The sequence below is a fragment of the Coffea eugenioides genome, chromosome 11 (assembly GCF_003713205.1).
Source record: "Coffea eugenioides isolate CCC68of chromosome 11, Ceug_1.0, whole genome shotgun sequence".
In the NCBI taxonomy this organism is placed as follows: domain Eukaryota; kingdom Viridiplantae; phylum Streptophyta; class Magnoliopsida; order Gentianales; family Rubiaceae; genus Coffea; species Coffea eugenioides.
The window spans coordinates 53,034,846-53,056,671 of NC_040045.1; the positions used below are offsets into that span (position 1 = coordinate 53,034,846).

Sequence of the window (21,826 nt, forward strand, 5' to 3'; positions counted from 1 at the left end):
AGCTGTGGATTTATTATGGAAAGGTGTGAATTTAACCCCTTCCAAAAAATAATAGAATAGAAAACCTTTTCCGCTAATTTCTTTACATCCCCTTCATCCCAAAGCTTCAAAGTTGGATCAGCAAACCACTCAAGGTGACGGACGTATCGAGAGAAGCAAAACAACTTCTAATGATGTTTAATCAGATTTTTTTATTTGAATTAATGTTTTTTTCAGACATATAACAGGTGAATTTGAACAGTCATACACATGTGATATATATATATATATCCAAAATTGCTAATGTAAAAAAATCACTATAGCATCAATACATAAAATAAGTTTATCCTTCATCTAATTCTACTTGTGTTAATTCATTCTTTTTTTTTCCTTTGTTTTTTGTGTCACTTAACTGTAATTGATGAGCCATTCTGGCCATACAAAACTGAAATCCGTGGTGCTTGCATCACTGCCAGTATTACCTGCGCATGAATCGTCCTGGATAAGGGGTTCTAGTCGAAACATCTAATAATTAAATGATCAATGCACCATATGTTCGCGAGCCTCACCTAAAGCAGTATTCTATCAGTGTGTAATTTGAATCCTCCTGATTAATGACTACCTGCAAGAAAACAGTGCATTTTCAATGATGCTGCTGGCATTGTGGATACCATAAAATCATATTGTTAACAGGTATCTTGGGAGGAAAAACATCTAGTCACCGTATTATGAGTGACCAACTAATATTTATAGGAGTACAAACCTAACAAACTATTTACAAGAATACCCTTACTAATTTATTATCTACAAGAATACTTATATTCTCTTAACACTCCCCCCTCAAGTTGGAGCATATATATCATAAGCACCCAACTTGTTACAAATGTATTTCACTCTAGAGCCCCCTAAACTCTTGGTAAACACATCAGCCAATTGATCTACACATGAGATGTCTTGATGACCCCGTCAAGCAATTTCTCTCAAATGAAATGACAATCAACTTCAATATGTTTTGTCCTTTCATGAAACACTGGATTAGACGCAATATGAACAGCCGCCTGATTATCACACACTAAATTCATAGGCTGTTTATGCTCAAACCCAAGTTCCAGTAACATGCTCTTCAACCAAACCAACTCACACACAGTGTGAGCCATAGCCCGGTATTCAGATTCTGCACTTGATCTGGATACAACTGTTTGCTTCTTACTCTTCCACGACACTAAATTACAACCAACAAACACACAATATCCTGTAGTCGATCTTCGATCTGAGGCAGAACCAGCCCAATCTGCATCACTATATCCTTCAATATCAGTGTGTCCATGATTTTGATACAGCAACCCTTTTCCAGGAGCACTCTTAAGATATCTGAGAATCCGTATAACAGCATCCCAATGACTAGTACGAGGGGTATCAAGAAATTGACTTACAACACTCACTGCAAACGAAATGTCAGGTCTCGTTACAGTGAGATAATTTAATTTACCCACAAGTCTTCGATATTGCTTAGGATCATCAAGTAATGCACCTTGATCTCCTGCTAATTTCACATTGGGATCCATAGGAGTATCCACAGGTCGGCAACCTAACATCCCAACTTCACTCAACATATCGAGTACATATTTTCTTTGACATAAATAAATCCCATATTTAGACCGAACTACCTCAATACCCAGAAAATACTGTAGATGACCTAAATCCTTTGTCTGAAAGTTTGCCTGCAGATTGGATTTAAGTTTCTGGATCCCCACAACATCATCACCTGTAATCACAATGTCATCCACATAAACAACTAATAAAATTTTACCAGCATTAGAATGCCGATAAAATACAGAGTGATCTACTCCACATCTTGTCAGACCGAACTCCATGACAACACTACTAAACCGGCCAAACCAAGCCCTCGGAGACTGTTTCAATCCATATAAGGATTTTTTCAAACGACAAACCAACCGCGGATTCCCCCCCTGAACAACAAATCCAGGAGGTTGTTCCATATATACCTCTTCTTCCAAATCTCCATGCAGAAATGCATTTTTCACATCCAACTGATGCAATGGCCAATTATAAGTTGCTGCCAAAGAGATAAGAAGACGAACAGAGGTAATCTTTGCAACAGGAGAAAATGTTTCTAAGTAGTCTACTCCATACACCTGAGTAAATCCTCTAGCTACCAGACGAGCCTTCAATCTATCAATAGAACCATTAGGCTGCACTTTTATAGTGTACACCCATTTACAACCAACAACAGGCTTACCTGAAGGACGAGGGACAAGATCCCAAGTACCATTTTGTTCCAAAGCAGACATCTCTTCTTGCATAGCTAATCTCCAACCCAGGATGATTAAGAGCACAGGTAATAGACTTAGGAATGGAGATAGAATCAAGGGAAGCAACAAAAGAAGAATATGACATAGAGAGACGAGAATGAGAAACAAAATTAGAAATAGGATGGGAAGTACAATGTCTCTTACCTTTGCGTAAAGCAATAGGAAGATCTAACTCAGAGGAGGGCGTCATACCTGGATTTGAAGATTGAGAGTTAATTGGTGAAGTGCGTGGCATATCAGGAACTTTCTCAACCATGGAACGACGAGAGTAAACTTGAAGATGAGGACGAGATAATCGAGCTATGGAATCTGGTGGACTAGATAACTCAGGTAATAAAGGGGAAGGGACTGGTAAAACAGGAGAGGAAAAAGAGGGACATTGGTCTAACTCACAAGACATACTTTGTTTGATAAAATATGGAGTGGATTCAAAGAAAGTAACATCAGCACAAGTAAAAAATCGATTTAAAACTGGACTGTAACATCTATACCCTTTTTGCGCTCGTGCGTATCCTAAGAAAATACACTTAATAGCACGAGAATCTAATTTATCCACCCCGGGAGCAAGCTGATGAACAAAGCACACACATCCAAAAATACGAGGAGGCAATTTAAACACAGGTTCATGAGGAAAAAGAATGGAGTGAGGTAATTGACCTCCAAGAATATTAGATGGCATGCGATTAATTAAATAACATGCAGTTAGAACTGCATCACTCCAAAAATATTTGGGCACATTCATGTGCAACAACAGTGTTCAAGCAATTTCGATTAAATGTCCAATTTTTCTTTCACCAACTCCATTCTGTTGTGGAGTGTGAGGACAAGAGGACTGATGAATAATACCAGACTTAGTCATAAAGGTATTAAAAGGAGTGGAAAAATATTCTTTCGCATTATCACTGCGAAGTATACGTACAGGCACACCAAATTGATTCTTTATTTATGTAACAAATGCACAAAAAATGGAATATAATTCTGAAAGATCTTTCATTAAATAAAGCCATGTAACTCTGGAAAAATCATCAACAAAGACTACAAAATATTTAAAACCTAACTTTGAAGTGACTCGACTAGGACCCCAAACATCAGAATGAACTAACAAAAATGGTTCAGAAACTCGTTTATTGACTCTAGGAGTAAAAGAAACACGATGATGCTTTCCTAACTGACAAGACTCACATTCTAACGAAGATAATTGACTTAAAGTAGGAACCAACTTTTTCAAATTTTGTAATGACGGATCACCTAAACGACAGTGAATTTCAAGAGGGGAAACAGTAGCAGGACATGCTATCGGACCATTGAAGTTGAGAAAGTAAAGACCATTATGCTCATGCCCTCCACCAATCGTCCTCTTTGTCTTCAAATCTTGAATGACAACAGAATCAGGAGAAAAAGTAACTGTACACTGTAGAAATTTAGTGAGTTTACTAATAGACATTAGATTAAAGGGCAAATTGGGTACGTAAAGAACAGAAGACAGCGGAAGTGATGGATTAATTTCTACAGTGCCTAGTCCTTTAACTTTAGTGGTAGATCCATCAGCTAAACTAACATGAGGAAAGGGAGTAGACTCTTGAAAATTAGAAAAAATTTTAGAGGTACCTGACATATGATCAGTAGCCCCGGAATCAATAATCCATGAGTCATTACCTTTTTGTGCTAAAGAAGCAGAGGGAAGAGATGTGTGATTTGTAGCTTGGTACTGTAGGAATTTAACATAATCTTCCTAAGATATAGTAACAGTCTTCTGGGACCCATGTGCTGAAAAACTCGATTCAATTTGATCAGTGGTAACCGCATTAACAAACCTTTCAACCATGACGAATAGCACGTCAAACCAAAGACACGGTCAAAACTCGAGATGAACAGTACTGGCGTGAACAGTACTGGCGTGATCAGTACTGGCGTGAACAGTGTGCCGTGAACAGTACTTTTGCTAGATGTTTAACCTGAACCCTAGGACTCTTGCTCTGATACCATGTCAACAGGTATCTTGGGAGGAAAAACATCTAGTCACCGTATTATGAGTGACCAACTAGTATTTATAGGAGTACAAACCTAACAAACTATTTACAAGAATACCCTTACTAATTTATTATCTACAAGAATACTTATATTCTCTTAACACATATCATAACAGCCTGTTCAGTGGTTGAATCTCTAACTTGTCAAGAGCAAGTGGCTTCAGTGAAGATTCAAGGCTGTAGTCCTTCCAGAAAACACTCGAGATGGGAGGAATACTTTTTTCCTGTACAAGTTGCCTCCAAAAAGTAGTTGTACCAAGGTGGGCATCATTGACGTAGAAACTAATATTTGATCAAGGCAGGCAGAGAAGCATAGAGTTCCGCTAAGCACTGGAAAATCCAATTTAGCAACTGTTCTCTTGGTAGCTCCAACAGAAGTTCAGCCTGGAGCGCAAGAAGCAAGCATTAGAAGTTCAGTGTTCGGAGGGGTAAAAAAGGAGTACAAAAGAACCAAAAAAAAACTCACATTGGCAAGCACGTTAATATCAAGGTTAATTGACACCATCAGCAAAAACAGTAAGATCCCAAAAAAAATCCATTCAAATAATTTCCAACAGTTATGGCCAGTATTAACAAACACCTATTCTAACAAGATACGAGATCATAAAGAATTGACCATGTGATAGTTTGGCTGATATTCTTTCTTCAAATGCGACAAATAGTGCAGACTCAAGTATAGGACAGCCAGTCAACCTCATCTATACTATTCTCATTTTCAAGCCCATTGGAGACCATGCGCGGATTTTATTAACTCAAGGAAACCATATCAAGTACGTCACTAGCAGAACCACTTCTGGCAATTGCAAGAGAACAACATGCATCTTACCTTGATTAGGCCATTCTCAAAAACAAGGGAATTGCAGTGTATGTCAGATGCCACTGAATCTATTATGAGCTTGAAAACTTTCCTGCTCATGTTTGATTTCATGCCAACTATCTTTCCTGATGAATATATCCTGGTAATCCCCAAATCCGCAGCCATTCTCTTCACATAGAGTTTTTTCAACAGGATTTCCATGGAGTAGGGCTCTTTTCCATATTGCCGGCGCAGGCTCTCAGTAAATTGCATCAAACTCCAAATGTCTTGCCTGGCAGCTTTTTCAGCTTCACTTATTACTTCCATGGGATTGTCGAGATAATTTATGTACTCAGAAGGGAGATATGGATTTATATTTAGATCAAGCTGACACAAATAAGGCAAAAGGATGTAAAATAAATTAATGGATCCAGGAATCGTACATATCTGTCAAGATATTCATAATGTATTCAGATACATCTCTCCTTAGGTCACCGTGATTATACAAGCCAAAGTAAAGTTGAGAGCATTGTGCAACAGAGAGTAGTAATACAGTCTGTATTGCTCCCCCTTCTGGAAGAGATATTATCCAGTTGATTAGAATGTACTACAATCTAAAAATGTGGCAGAAGGTCACCATGTATTAGAATGGTTTCTTCTGCAGATGGCAGTTATGTACAAAGCCATCAACTGCCATGATATTGCTGTGTGCACCACTAAAAACATGCAAGTGAAATGAGATAATTTTCCTGGAACGTGTTTCAACAATACTATTTATACAAAAGTGATAGAACTAGTCAAATTGTTCAAGCGGTGTCATCAATAGCTCCAAACAGAATTCTTATCTGTGCTCAATATATTTAGTCATTATTCAATATCAATTAATCTAAAGTTATTTTTTCTGTTACATGAATTTTATGCCTTATTCAGGCCAAAGTGGGTTCTCTTTCGAAGTTCTACCACAAAAATATATAGGTTTCTGGGCTATATAGACAAGTCAAAGTCTTTGGCTTTTGCAGCAAAATTACTACATAAGGTTTTGCAGAGAAATTTCTTAGACTGAAAAGATAAGACTACTCATTTTACCCTCTTTCAATGTGGATATGAATACCTGCACCGATTGGTAAGGAACTGAGATTACACGGTGTTCATCAACCTGGAAGTCAAAAGATTAAGTGAAGATCTATCCCATCAATCTAAGGTTTAATTACGAAATAACTAGCCATTTATCATGTGATTATAAAGTATGCATGTGTCAAAAATAAATAAGGAGAAAAAGATTATTATCATTGATGATGACAGCAAGCTCAAAAAGATAATCCAAACATTAGTCAAGCTTTCATCTTAAGAAGAACAAAAGAACTAAAACAGCTTCTGTTACTTTCATCTCTGGCTATTGAGCCAAGTTGAAGGAATTATTATTGTTATAGAATCTGCTCTTACCGGTCTCCTAGCCAGTGCTAGTGAATTCTAATATTATGGAAAAAACAAACCTTTGACAGGCTCTCAAATAGCATTTCAAAGAAAAGATCAATGCCCACATTTCCAACATCCCCTGTTTGCTGCTCACCAAAAATATTACCAAAGCCTCTAATAGCCATGTCCCTTTCTGCAAGCTGGAAACCCTGGCCAAGATCACGACACTCTTCAAGGGCAGTTAGCCTCTCCTAATACAACACAGACATCAATGTCACTTAACCCTGCATAAGAAAAAGCATAACTTTTCTACACGGAATGTGGCAAGACAAGGTGCACACAGAAGAACAACCCATAACATACTACATTTCCCAATCGTCCAGTTTTCCACAAAAATAGAGGAAAGACAATAGGAAAACTTACTAGCGCCTGATCAGAGAGCAAAGACTTATCAGCGTAAAACAAGTGTGCATGAGCTTCTTTATCTGCTCGGCCCACCCTTCCACGCAACTGTCAAGTAATTGTACAATGTTAAAAAATTTAAAAAAAAAGGATTAAATTTAAAGTCTAAAAAAACCAGATAACAACGAGTATTTCACAGTATACATTTATGTAAAAAGTTCGAACTGACAATATTAGCTACAGAAATACCAGGACTGTAGTCAAGACAACTAGACAGGAAAGTTTTGATCAACTTCCCTCATATCTCCCTTACAGGACTATTCATTACAGGATAGAGAGCATGCTACTGATCAAGACCATGTTAAGAGATGTTCCGGGTACCAGAATAATTATAGTCCAAAAAAGGAAAAGAACACATAGAAATCTTAGAAAGCCTTTAAATATGCTGCTATACTATTGAAGCCCGAGATTACAGTCATAGCTTCTTTTGAGATTGTGGTTTTTACTGTAAAAAATCACATATAAATAATGACGCAAACTTGCCTTTTGTACCCATAAACAGGAAGATATCTGCTAGGTCACCCAATATATCTATCATTGTCAAAGTGAAGAACTACTTGATAAAATAACATGCACCAAAAGTAAGCAACAAAACCCACAGATGCAAAAGGGGTCTGTACTAAGAAGAAGGAAATAAGTTATTGATCTTCAGAGTTCGGGATCAAGCTGCAACTATAGGTTCATCTCAGGTTTCATTTTTGTTTCCAAGTTCTGATTTTATTTTATTTTATTCATTTATTTGTTTATTGTTTTAGCAAGGGACGGGTGGGATTTAAGAAGCGGGGTGGGGGAAGGAGATTTGATCCCAGGACTTCTAATTTCTGGGGCCTCAAACTTAGCCACTAGTCCAGGCCTCCTCAGATATGTTTGCAAGTTCATTTATCTCAACTAATTTATCAAAATTTTGAAGAGGAATAGGGACAAAAGAGTACCTGATACAACTGTGCAAGGCCAAATTGTTGGACATCCTGGATTATGATTGTATTCGCATTTTGAATGTCAAGCCCACTTTCAACTATGTTTGTGCATATAAGGATCTTAATTTCCCCCAGTGCAAATCTTGCCATGGTATCCTCAAGCTGCTTCGAGTATTGCTGCCGAAATATTTAGCTGATTTGTGAGAGAAATATGTGCAAGATCCTACTTTTCATAGGTTTATACAGTACAAACAACCACAATCACCATTTAGATACAAGAGTTACTTGAAACCATTGTTTGATTTCCTTTTGAGCAGTAGGTATTACAGTCATTGCAGCACAGGGGGAGAAAATGATCTACCAAGCAGAAACAGCAAAAGATTTATTTACAAGATGACAACAAACAAAATAACCACAATTACCATTGGTGATAACCACAAGTCACATTCTTTCATTTTTCTTCTTTTTGTTCATTATTTTAGGTTGTTGAAAAGGATTAATGCACTGGAGATGGAAGAGTATGGCTCTCTCATTGTTGGGCAGCTGCTTTATAACCTATGCTTGTTAAGAAGTTATTCATGCATGGATACAGAGGCTTTCACAATGCATCAAAATGCAAAATCTAACATTTTGGCAATTAGGAAGACCAGAAACAAGTAAAGTTGGGAAGAAGAGTGGAAAATGTTATATTGAAAGAAATTTGAAGAAAGTATATATATGAAATCGTTAAGAGGATTACTTTCACATACACTTTTAGTTGTAGGAAGGCATTAATACATCAGTTTTCATGCACAAATCAATTTATATCACAAATTTCAGACAGACCTACTTTTCTCCTATCAACTGCTGCTAGTGTCCATTGGCTTCAATAAAATATCATTACTAATAATAGATTAAATAATTCACCAATCAATCCCATAGACTAAATATACTTTTCAAAATGGTTCTAGCTTCCCAAGCACTGGACTCCAATTTCAATACAAGAGTGGCTCGAAACTAAGTTCTATTAGTGGCAATGTATCGACACCATTAAATATGCAGCAAAAGCCATAGACAAATAAGAGAATGTAATGGCATATATTGCTTGGAGAAAACCCAAAAGCGTCAAAAGTTTTACTATAATATACCCATCCTAAGCACAGATATACCTGCCACCCATCAAAATCCGAACTCTATCAATAATTAACAAGATCTGAATGACTACAAATCCTATTTACACAGGAATTCAGAATTTACAAAAGTTCAATATTTATCAGAAAAATTCGGAAGACTCAAGTCAAAAGGACAATGTTTGTTTCATGTGGATGGATTAAATGCACGCAATACTTCAATCTGAAGATCCTAAACTACATGACATCATATAATCGTGTATTTTTCCTCACAATGGCATCTAGACATTTCATTCTCACTAAACCACTTTCTAGGGCCCTGCGATGTTAATCTACTTCCCATCTCCAGTTCTGTACCTTCTAAAGACGGTCATTATACTTGAACTTTGTTAGTGGCTCATAGTGCTTTCGTTGTCCTCATATTCATCCCTCTTTGTCTTCTTTCACTATAGGAAATAAGATATCAAAACTTAACAAACAACATAGCAGGTTATCATAAACTTCTGTAACCACCTTTGCCAATGTGACTAACTGAATTCAAGTCTCCCTCATACAAAGCTGCTAAAATTTCTTCTTAATGGTGTCAGTCCTTACGTAGTGGTTTGGTACTTTGTAGTTTTGTATTTTACCCACGCAGAGTGAAGTGGTCATAGATCTAGCGCTCCACTTCAAGCAATGAATTACCTTTCCATGAGCAATAGCTATTTCAACCTCTGGAAACGATTCTTCAAGAAACTCCATGACTTCTTCAAGCCCTATGAAATAGTTCACAAGTCCATGAATAATAAATGTAGGCATAACTGAACACCATCTAAGAAACTCATTTAAACTGCTCAGAAATTTCAAAAGTTAAAACCACACGAGACATAAATCTCCTGATGACTGTCTAAAATCATATAAAAGTCATAACAAAAAAGCCAATGTAGTCAATTCACCTTTGATTCGGGGCAACACATAAAAAACCTGTCCATCTCGGTCCAGCTCATACTTTATAGCTGATACCACCTTTACCTTAGAATATGATGAAAGATGGGTTCTTATTGGAACTCTTTCAGGAGGTGGTGTAGAAATTAAACTGCAAAAGGGTGAAACAAAATATACACCAAAAAAATAAGGACATCACATTCAAGAAAACTTGCACAAACAAAATGGTATTAGCTGAGATCACCAGCCCATATTCTAGTCTAATTACAACCACTTCATATTCAAAATGGTATTAGCTGATATCGCCAGCCCATATGTTTCTTTGTAATTACACCACTCCATATTCACTCAGGTTGTAAAGGAACAAAAGATAGGGGTACTTCTGTCCTTTCATATGGTTAAACAGTCAAGTGGAGTGCCATTGACAAACAACAGAGTGCCAATACCAGCTCCTTATATGTACACAAACACAAGACTCACCCCTCCCCCTGAGGACAAAACAGCAAACAGTGGCCCAGGCAGTGGTTACAGATAATTAGTTTAATAGCACAGTGACTGGAACTACCTATCAAGTAAAAGATCATAAAAATGACGTAGCAGAATATCAACTCACATCAATTTGAATTTACTCAAGAATTTAACACCTGAAACTTTTCATTTTAATGAGCAAAAATTACCTGGCATCACGAAACCCAGTCAAAGCTAAATAGAGGGTTCGTGGAATAGGCGTTGCCGAAAGCGTGAGTACATCAACTGAGGTTTTAAAAGAAGCAATCTTCTCCTTTTGTTTCACACCAAATCTCTGTAAAGCAACATCTCACACAGAAATCTAAATCATTTGTTTCTCTTGATATCAGAATACTAAATGCAGAAGACTAAGTGAAGATGTCAAACCGTCTCTCTTTCAAAGGGGAGCAAAACAACCCTTTATAATAAGCATTCCAGTGCACCTAAACCCCAATATTTAAGTATGATATACTATTTGCAGTGACTCTGTAGCATGAAACTTTTGTTACTTAGTGGCAAACAGTCTCTAACTTGCCTAGATAGAAGTAATGGTAACAATGAACTCGATTGTCAAGCACTGCAGGACGTTTAATTCTCTAACTCCATTCATCATAATGCAAATAGACTTCAGACAATCTAATCAAAGATAGGAAGGAAGCAACAACCATTCCAGCAGTTTAAGCTATCAGGAACTGGGCCAGGGAGAATACCATCATCTCATCACAAGGAGGCTGTAGCACAACTATCATTCCACATTTTTAGCCATAGGTAAACTAGTTCAGGATTCACTCTTAGAAAGTCACAAGGCATGGTATCATTCAACCCCAAAACAAAAAATAAAATCAAGCATTAATTAGCAAATCACAAACTTCATGATAGTGTAAAGGATATTTTGGGGATACCTGTTCCTCATCAACCACAAGAAGACCAAGATTATTATACACAACACGGTTGCCAAGTAGTGAATGAGTCCCAACTGTAATGTCCAGGTGCCCATGTTTAATCATGTGCACATACTCCTCTTTCTCTGACTTGGACTTCATAATGCAAGTTCAAAGATGAACGGTTACTTCGCAATAAACATCCTTTCTACTCAACCAACATGCCACACAAGTCTATTTAAAAGTTTCGAAATGAATCAATCAATATGTGTATTATCAGTGTGCTGCTTTTTAGACAGGTTATAGCTTTGAGAAATAGAGAAAATCACTGGCAGCAAGCAAGTACAAGAGTTTTTGTGATAAAAAAATATATATGTGATCAGCCGTGGAATCAAACTGAACACCAAATGAGTCAACTAAATCCAAGTAGGAAGACTAAACACAACAATCACATTAGGCAAACCAAACGCATCACTTGCAATAAATACAAGTTTAAAAACTCGATTAGAATTACATCCAAACCCAATGCTTTCATCAGAAATAATAATTTGGTCTGCAAGAATGTAGTTCTAGTATGGTAAAGTTCCCTTGTCGGAATGGTAAATAGATGCCAATTCAGTCAGTGATAACAGAGACGCTTAGAGAACATTTTATGTTTTTTTCAGCATATAAACCTACAGCTGGCCACTAGAAGTATCCGATGATATCACCCTAAATGTTCACGAAAATTGTCATAGAAGGTATTCTAGCATAGTAAGAAGGTGGAAAACTCCTGCATTTAGTTTCAAACTTTTCAACTCAAAAACAGAATGAAATTAAAATGAGTTGTAAAATTCCTTTTTTCATATCTAACATCAACTAGGCAAGAATTTTATCTTCACCGCCAAAAAACAAAAAACTTTGGAATCTTCAACATACCTGAAACCTACTCAGAAGTCCAACCTTGATATCTGGATATCTTGAGAATCGATCGGAGATAACATCATAATGTTGTTTAGCTAGAACTATTGTTGGTGCTAGAACCATGGCTTGCTTCCCTGCTGAAACCACGCAGAAGATGGCACGAAGCGCAACTTCAGTTTTGCCAAAACCAACATCTCCACATATCAATCTGTCCATAGGGTTTTCTTTCTCTGTCAAGTCTTTTTCCACATCAATGATTGCCTGTTATGAGAATTCAATTAATTAGTGCTAAGTGAAATTACTCTATAAGCAGGCTCAAGTGGTGCTATAGATGATGTCAAAAGAAGAAAAATCACCTATTTCTCCAGAAAATGGCATTAATTCAACTGAGGGAAGATAACAGGATCATCTGGTAGAACTATATCTATCATGAAATTGAGCAGTTTCGCAGAAGAAGGAAAAAGAGAAAAATGGAATAGACCTGCATCTGGTCTGGCGTTGGCTTATAAGGAAAATGAGATGCAAATTCTGCAATGGCATGCATTTTGGGGTAAGGAGGCCTTCTTTGTTTGAGCCTGTGTATATACAGCTCCATCAAGTCAACAACCATTTTTTGAACTGCAACCTTACCCTTCACCCTTCTTCTCTCCCATGCACTTGGGTCGCTTAGTTTGCTCAAAGCACGTGGCTTTTTTGTTTCATTAGGTCTGAGAAATAAAATAGCAAAGTGAGCGAGCAACTGCAGGATACGCACATTGGCTACAACTTAGCAACAACCTTAACTAATGGTTGCACTTACTTGAGGAGAAGTCAGATAAAATGATGTTGTTCCCAGAATGGCGGTATTACTGAATTAGTGTTTCTACCCTGACTGGGAAGGATCAAACCAATCCCACTGCCCAAGTACCTAACCTAATCCCCCCCCCCCCCCCCGGGGGCTGAATAACCGGAAGAACAAATTATCAACAGTTTGATTGCTGCAAAAATTAAGGCCACGCTCCTTGAAACATTACTGAAGATATGATCATTAGCTTCAAAACGAGCCTCCTTAAGGTTATCCCAAGCAAGTCATCATTTAGGTCCATTGGTTTATGCATCCTATAATCTAGTTTTACCACAAGACTTTTGGCGTGCATCGAGTAATTAAAGGGAGTAGTCACGTAAATGCTTCGGAAATTCAATCAAATTTTGTCAACACCAGCCGTCACTCAGAAGTCTATTTCAGAGGGGGTGAACATTGTAGGTTGTAGTAAAGAAAGGCAAGGAATAAAAGGCGTGCGTACAGATTATAGCGGTAGAGCATGCGGGAAGCCTGCTTGACAGGGAGCTTGGCCATTCCATCGGCGTACTCTATATAGACATATTCAGTCGGGAGTTGGGGGTTGTGGTCCGTATTATAAGTATTAGGATGCTTCAACTTTGGCAGGTCAAATTTGATGCTAACAAATCGGCCGATGCCGACCTTCTTGTGCACCACGTAGTCGCCGGGGCAGAGAGTGTAGGGGTCGACCTTGTAGCTAAAAACGCCGTCTTTCCAATTTTTGTTGGTGACGTCACCCTTGAGCTTCTGCAAACCCCTCAGCTGCTGCTCCTTGACCTGCTGAATGTATTTATCAGCCTCCTTGGTATCCATGACGGGGGGCCTCGGGGAGGAGGAATCTCTCTTGCCGTGCTCTCGAAGAATTCTGTCGTTAAGCAGAGAAATGTCGTCGCTGCTCTCCGTCACATTCTCGTGAGTTCGGAGGGGCGGAGGTGGCAGTAATTTATAGCGTCTAGCAGAGGGGGCAACGTCGGAGTAGAGGACGGGCGATGAAGATGATGATGAAGATGAAACTAAAAGCAACGAAGAAGGAGGAGGAGGTGGGGGGTTGAATTTGGTTGGCATGGAGTAAAAGCGAGAGTTCCATTTGCAAAGGGGGAGGAAAATTTTTATTCTTGTCATCCAATCCCTGCTTCTGCTGCTGCTCCTTGGCTGGAAATGGGCGCAACTATTAGTAGCAGAAGCAGAAGAAGGATTTGACATTTTTGCAACATCACAGAAGGCGGGGAACAGTGGCACTTTAGTAGAGGCCATATTTTATTTCAATTTTCTACAGTAGTAGTGGCATCAATTTCAATTGTAATAGGCGAGTAGAGCGTAATGCACAGTGTTGAGAACTGAGAAGAGGCCGAGGATGAGGCCCGGTCTGGTGTGGTGAGGTGAGTTGAGGTCAACTGGCACTTCCTGAATCCTAACGGAGATGGTGATGGGCACTTCTATGCTTGTAACAAGTAGTTTTTTTTTTTTTTTTTGGTCAAACTGTAACAAGTAGTTAGTTACTGAGTCCAGTGGTCTAATGGATGTCTTGTCATGTTGTACTGGACAGAAAATGTATGGATGGGTGGATAGAATGCCACCGATGATTTTGATTCAATAGGATCCGGAACCCGGAAGAAAGATGGATGTTTTACGCGGAACTAGCCAAGTGGCACAGTTTTTGTGCGATCTATTCATTCATTTTTCCTGAGTCTCGTTCTCTTTCCTTTGCTGCAAAGCACAAGCCATTTGGACTCAATATAGGGATTTTTCTAAACTCTCAGTGTCAAAGGGTAAAAAGTATGAATTTTTAAAATTTAGGGAAGATGCCCACCTCCAACTCCAAGGCTCACCTAGCTTTCAAAGCACCGTTAGAAATTATTTATTACTAGCAATCTGATCCATTCTTTGCACAGATTTATATTTCAATTCAAAACAATACTTACATATTATAGTATAAGATAAAGTATATAAAAAAGACAAAAAAATTTAAAGAAGTGTATGCTTAACGTGTTAAAAAAAAGTTTATTTCATAAGTACAAAACATGGACTTTCCTAATTTTAATATCTTAAATAAGTTGAAACCAAATTTTGTTAACCTATTGTTTGTCAATATACGATAACAATTTTAATAAAATAATTTAATTTATAACGATTCATATCATAGAGCAATTATAAACTTATTTATAAATATATCAATATATCATGTTATACCCATATATCAAAATTTTTAACATTAAAAATATAAAGTATAACTAATTCATTTTCCTCAAATTTAGAAAAATTTTCTCTCATTTTGTAATCCAAAAATTGTTGAGTGCTTATAAAATAATGTTCTTCATAAATTTTAATATATATTTAAAATAATCTTCATGAGATGTGTTTCAAAATTACTAAAAATTATCACCATTTCTATCCTCTCTTACCTACTAATTAGCTATCCGCTGTCTTTTATGACTTTCAGATCTCTTATCACGGTGCCATCTTTTATGTCATATCCTTACAATTTCATTCTTTCTTCTCTCATCTCTTCGTCCAATTTTGTAGTAATTTACCTTTATTTTTTGACTTTTCCCACCACTCTTTAACTTTTTGCTACTCTTTTTCTCTCGTTTATAGCTAACCTCTAATTTTCTATTTTTGCCACCCAATTTTCTATTCTTTTCCCTTCACAATTCTTTCAAACCCTATAAATTCATAATTTGTTTTTTAGGCTAGTAGTACTTTGTTTTCTATTTAGTAATTTCATAATTTATTATCCACAAATGGTACTATTATTGATATTTTAAATCCATGACCAGTGAATATTATTTTCTTTTTGTTTTCTATATACTTTGCCTTTTTAGTTGGATTACTAAATTAAAGAGTAAAATATTGTTATTTACTTTTTTGCTTTTAGGTTGGTGGTTTTCCTCTTTATTTACCCTCACATTAATAGATTTCAAATCAAATTCCTATATGAGTTTGTTTGATAACATAGAAAATTGTTGAATCTGAACTTTTTTCATATATATGTTTTGAGTGTTTAATAAATAAAAATCCATTTGCTGAACTTGTGTGTATTTTTTTAAGCACAATAATCCTAACTTAACATTTAATTCTGATAAGAATCAATATAATTACTTCAACTAATTTATCTTACCTACAAAATCTACCATTATTTGTTAATTATGTTTAAAATTCTTATATAATTAAACAACCTAACATTCTCCATTTAATGATTTCATATTTCTCTTTTATCCATTGTTAATGACTTTCACATCTTCTCCATACTCCTCATATAATATATTTCATCTTTTATATTAATTTGATTTTAAAATAAATATTTTCATTTTCATACCTAACAATTTTAAGTTAATTAAATCACAAGTTATATTTCTTTTTTGGATGAAAAGATATAAGGGCAAAATTATCAAATTTAACTTATTAAACATCCAATTATAAATGTTTATCAAACAGTATAAATAGATTTAACATTAAAATTCAGACATTCATATATTTCTTTTCGGTGCTTAAAATTCAGCAAATTAATTGTTTCAGTATTCAGATTTAAGAATTCAGATTCAGTTTATCAAACGGATGAGCCACTTCTTACCTTTAAATTCAAAAGACATGAAAAATATATATAACAATTTAAAAAACTTAAAATTCTATAAAAATAAATAAAGATGAGTTATAAGATTTCTAATTTAATCATCCAAAAAACTCTCCCTACAATACATATAGATATAGATTTTGATAGTATTATGTGTTTTACCATATTTCCTAGGTTAGGCAAATTGCATTCCCTATTCATTGTTTTCTTTGTAAGGTTGTTATCTTAATAATTTATTTAACCCAAATGGAAGTCTCACATTTGACTCATTCCTTCTCCATATCTCCGCAATTTAGCGCTTGTTACTCATTCTCTCTAGAAAGAACTTGAAAGAGATGGTAAATTGTAATTTTTGGTGAAATTATGTTGTTATCTCTTATTATTGGGTTGGAGGAATTTTAATCGGAATGGAATTGTTAATTGGAGCGAGAAGGTGTGTGAGGAAATGAGAGTTAGTTGGAGTGGTATTTGTATTTGATGAAAACGTGGACATGATGTATTTATGAGTTAGTGGAGTAACTAATGTAAATAAAGCAATTTCATTTTATGAGTTAAGCCAGTTTTACAAAAAATAAAAATAAAGTATAATCCTTTGCTTTTCTTATTATTTTTTCACTAATATTAACAAGCACATGCATTTTTTTATGATGTGATATATGTAAGATAAAAAAGTGAGTTGAAAAAATGTGTTTATAATGCAAGCAAAATATTATTTGACAAAACTTAGCTATTCACACACACCCATTATGTATTATTAGAAGATTAATATCTAACAAATGAATACTTATGGTTCAAATTAATTGATTCCAATTGATTATTGAACATAACTATGGTGAAGTTCTTAATAAAAATTTATAACTATAATTACAAAAAAAATGGTGCGAATTGATACCCTAACATGGCCCCATTTTTTAATTGACATCAATAACAATAAGAACAAATCGATTTTATCACCTGTTATATTGATAATAATTATTTCTAGCTTTTATTATTTACCATTATTTTACTACTGCAACTTGTATAGCCACAAAAGGGACATTTTTGAGAACTTTTCATGTCTTTCCTCAAAATACCTGTTTTAAGTGTACTTTTTTTTTCCTGACAAGGACGGATTTTGTTACCAAATACTTAATCTCAAGGGAGGTTTGCGTAATTTTGTAAACCTTAGGGGAGGTCAATGAAATAGTAAAAAATTAGGGTAGGTTTCTGAAATTATCCCTTGAAGAAGACGACTAACCCAAATGCCTTTCGAACGACCCCACTAAAATAAGTGTTACACAACTTTTGCTGAGAAACATTTATTATTATGCAACTAAAGCCCACCAGCCCACTGCCAGTGCCCGATCGACTCCTGCCGAACAGCCACTTCCCTCGGCCCCCCTCCCCTGGCAACCCCCACAGACATAGCCTTCTCCTTGCTCAAGCAACATCATTCGCCCTTCACCTTCTCCTTGCTTATGGAAGCTTCACCAGCCCATCTCCTTATTCCCCGTCTTCTCTCCCACCACGTGCTGTTTTTTGAGCAGACAAGTTCGGCCTAAATTTGGTAGGGAGATTAGTTTCTTTTTGGTTGTATTTATCTTACGCTAACTTTGTCCAGATTATTTTACTTGTCACTGTTTTTGGGATGTTCTCGTGGGGATTTTCATTGTCTTTCCCCTAATTGCTGCAAAGCAGAAAGCTGTTGTTTTTTGTTGGGGTTTCTTTTTTTTTGGTTATAAGTCCCGAGTTGAAACGGGTCATACGATTGGCTTGCTTGTTCGACTCTTTGACTCGAGTCATCTCGAATCTTCCGAATCCGAGCGAGTCGCCCCCGCCCCCGCCTTGTAAGGATCGTTCCCTGACCGGTTCAAATTGCGCGGTAGTTGCCTGCATTTGATTGTAGTGTCCAGGGAGGCAATAGATGCAAGTTTCCATGAACCACAAAAATAATCACGACCAAACAGCGGTTCCTCACCTTCCCACTGAACAGCCACAACGTCAAGGTGGCGGTCCCCAGTTCCCCGGTAATTTCCAATTGTCTGAACGCCTCCAGGCTCAGGGGCTGGGCCATGCCCTGGCTGCTCATGCCCAACTTGAAAATTCTGCAACTGCCAATGCTGCAGCTGTATCTTCACCTGGTCCATCAACCCCTGCAACTTCAGCGGGCAGTAGTAGGCGGACCCCATCTCACAAGCCCCCGTCGCGGCCTTCTGGTGGTGTGTCCTCTGGTGGACACGGACAAGGTGCTACTGCTTCCCCATTAAAAACCATGGAATTAGCTCCTGCTGTGCGGAGGAGGAAACGGAAGCTTCCTAAGAAAGAGATCCCCCATAAAGCGGCATCGTCCTTGCCGGAATCAGCTCTTTATGCCCAGTTGCTTGAACTTGAGTCCCGTATTGATGCTCTTCTTGCCAGGAAGAAGATTGAAATTGCAGATACCCTTAAGAACCCGATGCGCATTCAAAAGATGCTCAGGATTTATGTATTTAACACCTTTGCCAACCAGGAAGGGGCGCATACTGACAGCAAAAACGCTGATCCTCCCTCTTGGTCGCTTAAAATATGTGGGAGGATCTTGGAAGATGGGGCTGATCCTGCAGCTCTTGGTTCGCTCAACATTTCAAGCTCTCCATATCCTAAGTTTTCCTCTTTCATTAGGAAAATGACTGTATACTTGGATCAGAACCTGTATCCTGATAATCATGTGATCTTGTGGGAGAATTCTCGGTCACCGGCACTTCATGAGGGGTTTGAGGTGAAGAGAAAAGGAGATAAGGAGTTTACTGCGATTGTTAGATTAGAAATGGATTTTGTTCCAGAGAAATTTAGGCTTTCACCTGCTTTGCAAGAAGTTCTTGGGGTAGAGGTTGAGACACGCCCTAGGACTATAGCTGCACTTTGGCATTACATAAAGACAAGGAAATTACAAATTCCAGGTGACACATCCTCTTTTGTGTGTGATCCACCTCTGAGAAAAGTTTTTGGAGAAGAGAACTTGAAATTTGCTGTAGTTTCCCAGAAGATAATACAACATCTAACTTCACTCAAACCAATACATTTGGAACATAAGATTAAGCTTTCTGGGAATTGTCCAGCTGGAAATACTTGTTATGATGTACCGGTTGATGTTCCTATTTTATTAGAGAGGGAAATGTCAAGTTTCCTCACCGATTTAGAGAGGAATAAGGAGGTTGATGCCTTTGACGAAGCAATTTCTGCTGCTATTAGGAAAATCCATGAACATTATCAGAGACAAGCTTTCTTTCTAGGATTTAGTCATTCTCCAGCTGAGTTCATCAATGGTTTGCTTGCTTCTCAAGCTAGGGACTTGAAGCTTCTTGGTGCAGATACCAGCCACAATGCTGAGAATGAGCGCCGATCTGAATTTTATAACCAAACATGGTAAAATACAAATACCACTTCTTGTGTATAGCTCTATCTTACTGTACTTGGTTTATAGTTCTACCTTCTTGTTCATATTGTTACATCGAATGTTGCTTCTTATCTCATGTTACAACTCATTTATTTTGAAATACAAATATCCACTTCTTAGTCTTGGCCCTTGTAATTGCAATTTTCGAAGTAGTAGTCAATCTAGTGTTTCAGAGCATTTGTATGATCTTTATTATATCTAGCTTTGATAATAATAGAGACAGACAACTTGAGAGTGTAGATTAACTGATGAAACAATATGTCATGATTAAACAATGCAAACTGTTTTTGCACTTCCAGAAATTCTAGTTTCCCTCTGTCATTTGTTTGATCATATATGCTTTCAACTAGCAAATACTGCTAGTTTGAATTTCCTCTCAGCTTGTTGCTTTGACTTTATTTTCAGCTTGTTTACTTATCTTCCAGGGTACGTGACTGACTCCCTGTAAACACTTTATCTGATTAAATCTTATAATCTCTGCTGTAGGGTTGAAGATGCTGTCATTAGATACCTCAATCGGAAGCCTTCTTTTAGTGCTGAGCCTCGAAACAAATGATACTGGAACTGTTTGATTGTTAATGTAGAAGAGTTCAACATCTGGTGTGAGCGTTTTCACCTCCTGTCTCCTGTATATTCTACTTCAAGATAATTGTGAGATTTTCAGCAATTTGGCATTTGGTGAAGGTTATAAGTTCAAGGATGCTGTTTAGTTTGTAATGTGTTGGAACTGCTTCTTGAAGTGCATAGAAGGTTGTAGGACAAATTTTAGCCTTGTGCATTTACTGTCAGCTCATTCAGTTGCCTATAGTCAACACAGAACCTCCATAACCTATCTTTCACCTTGACCAGTAGTACTGGAGAGGCAAAAGGGCTGCTACTGAGTTGGATGATTCCATTATGCAGCATTTCTTTTACTAACTTCTCGATTTCTGCTTTCTACACATAAGGACATCTATAAGGCCTGCCTTATCTGGAAGGGTTTAGCTCCTTCCTTGAGTGTAATGGAGTGATGATGGCTCCTCATAGGTGGCAGACCCTATGGTTCCTCAAATACATCCTTGAATTCTTCTAATACCTTCTCCATTTCGGGAATCAATTCCTCCTAGCTTTTCTCCTCCTCTTCCACCACCTGTACCTGTGCAACAATTCCATAAGCTTGTTTTCTGAACCACTTTCGTATCCTGCTTCTCCTGATAAGTTTTAACTGCACCTCATTGCTTTCTCCAGTCAATTCTATTGGTTGTTTTCCCTTATAGAACTTCATGCTTAGCTTCTTCAAAACAAATTCCATAGGACTATACCTTGCCAACGAGTCTACTCCTAACACTAAATCATAACCACCCAACTTCAAGGTATTGGACTGGTGCTGGAATTCATGCCCTTGCATCTTCCATGTCACTGGTTTGACCAAGCCTTTAGACTGCAGTTTCTCTCCATTGGCCACATTAACAGTCAATGTTTCCCACCAGTGTTTAACCCCAAGTTCCTAGGCACTTGTTTATCCAGAAAACAGTGGGTACTGCCATTGTCAATCAGTGCTATGATCCTTCTTCCTTTGATGTTCCCCTTCATCCTGATAGTTTTATGATCATTTCCTCCTGCGACCTCCATCTGTTCATTTACCAGCTCAACACACACACTATCGCAGTAAACTTCTGAGTCTTCATCCCTTTTCTCCTCATTTTCTGCTTCCTTTTCTCCTTCCTCTGAGATTATATAATGCAAATGGGATTGTTTACACATATGGCCCAGAGTGTATGGTT

General features: G+C 37.2%; 2 protein-coding genes across 2 annotated transcripts; one reads left to right on the forward strand and one right to left on the reverse strand.

Annotated features, from left to right (window-relative positions):
- Positions 1-4,367: 4,367 nt before the first annotated feature.
- LOC113751299 (ATP-dependent DNA helicase At3g02060, chloroplastic) lies at positions 4,368-14,489 on the reverse strand. Its single transcript, XM_027295254.1, has 13 exons — positions 13,541-14,489; positions 12,739-12,964; positions 12,273-12,518; positions 11,376-11,510; positions 10,644-10,768; positions 9,978-10,117; positions 9,727-9,797; positions 7,949-8,110; positions 6,978-7,064; positions 6,632-6,805; positions 6,250-6,294; positions 5,169-5,525; positions 4,368-4,726 (listed from the first exon to the last, which is right to left on the reverse strand). The coding sequence occupies exons 1-13, from the start codon at positions 14,329-14,331 to the stop codon at positions 4,625-4,627; spliced, it is 2,661 nt and encodes an 886-aa protein (XP_027151055.1). The 5' UTR covers positions 14,332-14,489; the 3' UTR covers positions 4,368-4,624.
- Positions 14,490-17,997: 3,508 nt separating this feature from the next.
- Positions 17,998-20,981, forward strand: LOC113754019 (SWI/SNF complex component SNF12 homolog). Its single transcript, XM_027298333.1, has 2 exons — positions 17,998-20,032; positions 20,550-20,981. The coding sequence occupies exons 1-2, from the start codon at positions 18,552-18,554 to the stop codon at positions 20,617-20,619; spliced, it is 1,551 nt and encodes a 516-aa protein (XP_027154134.1). The 5' UTR covers positions 17,998-18,551; the 3' UTR covers positions 20,620-20,981.
- Positions 20,982-21,826: the final 845 nt, after the last annotated feature.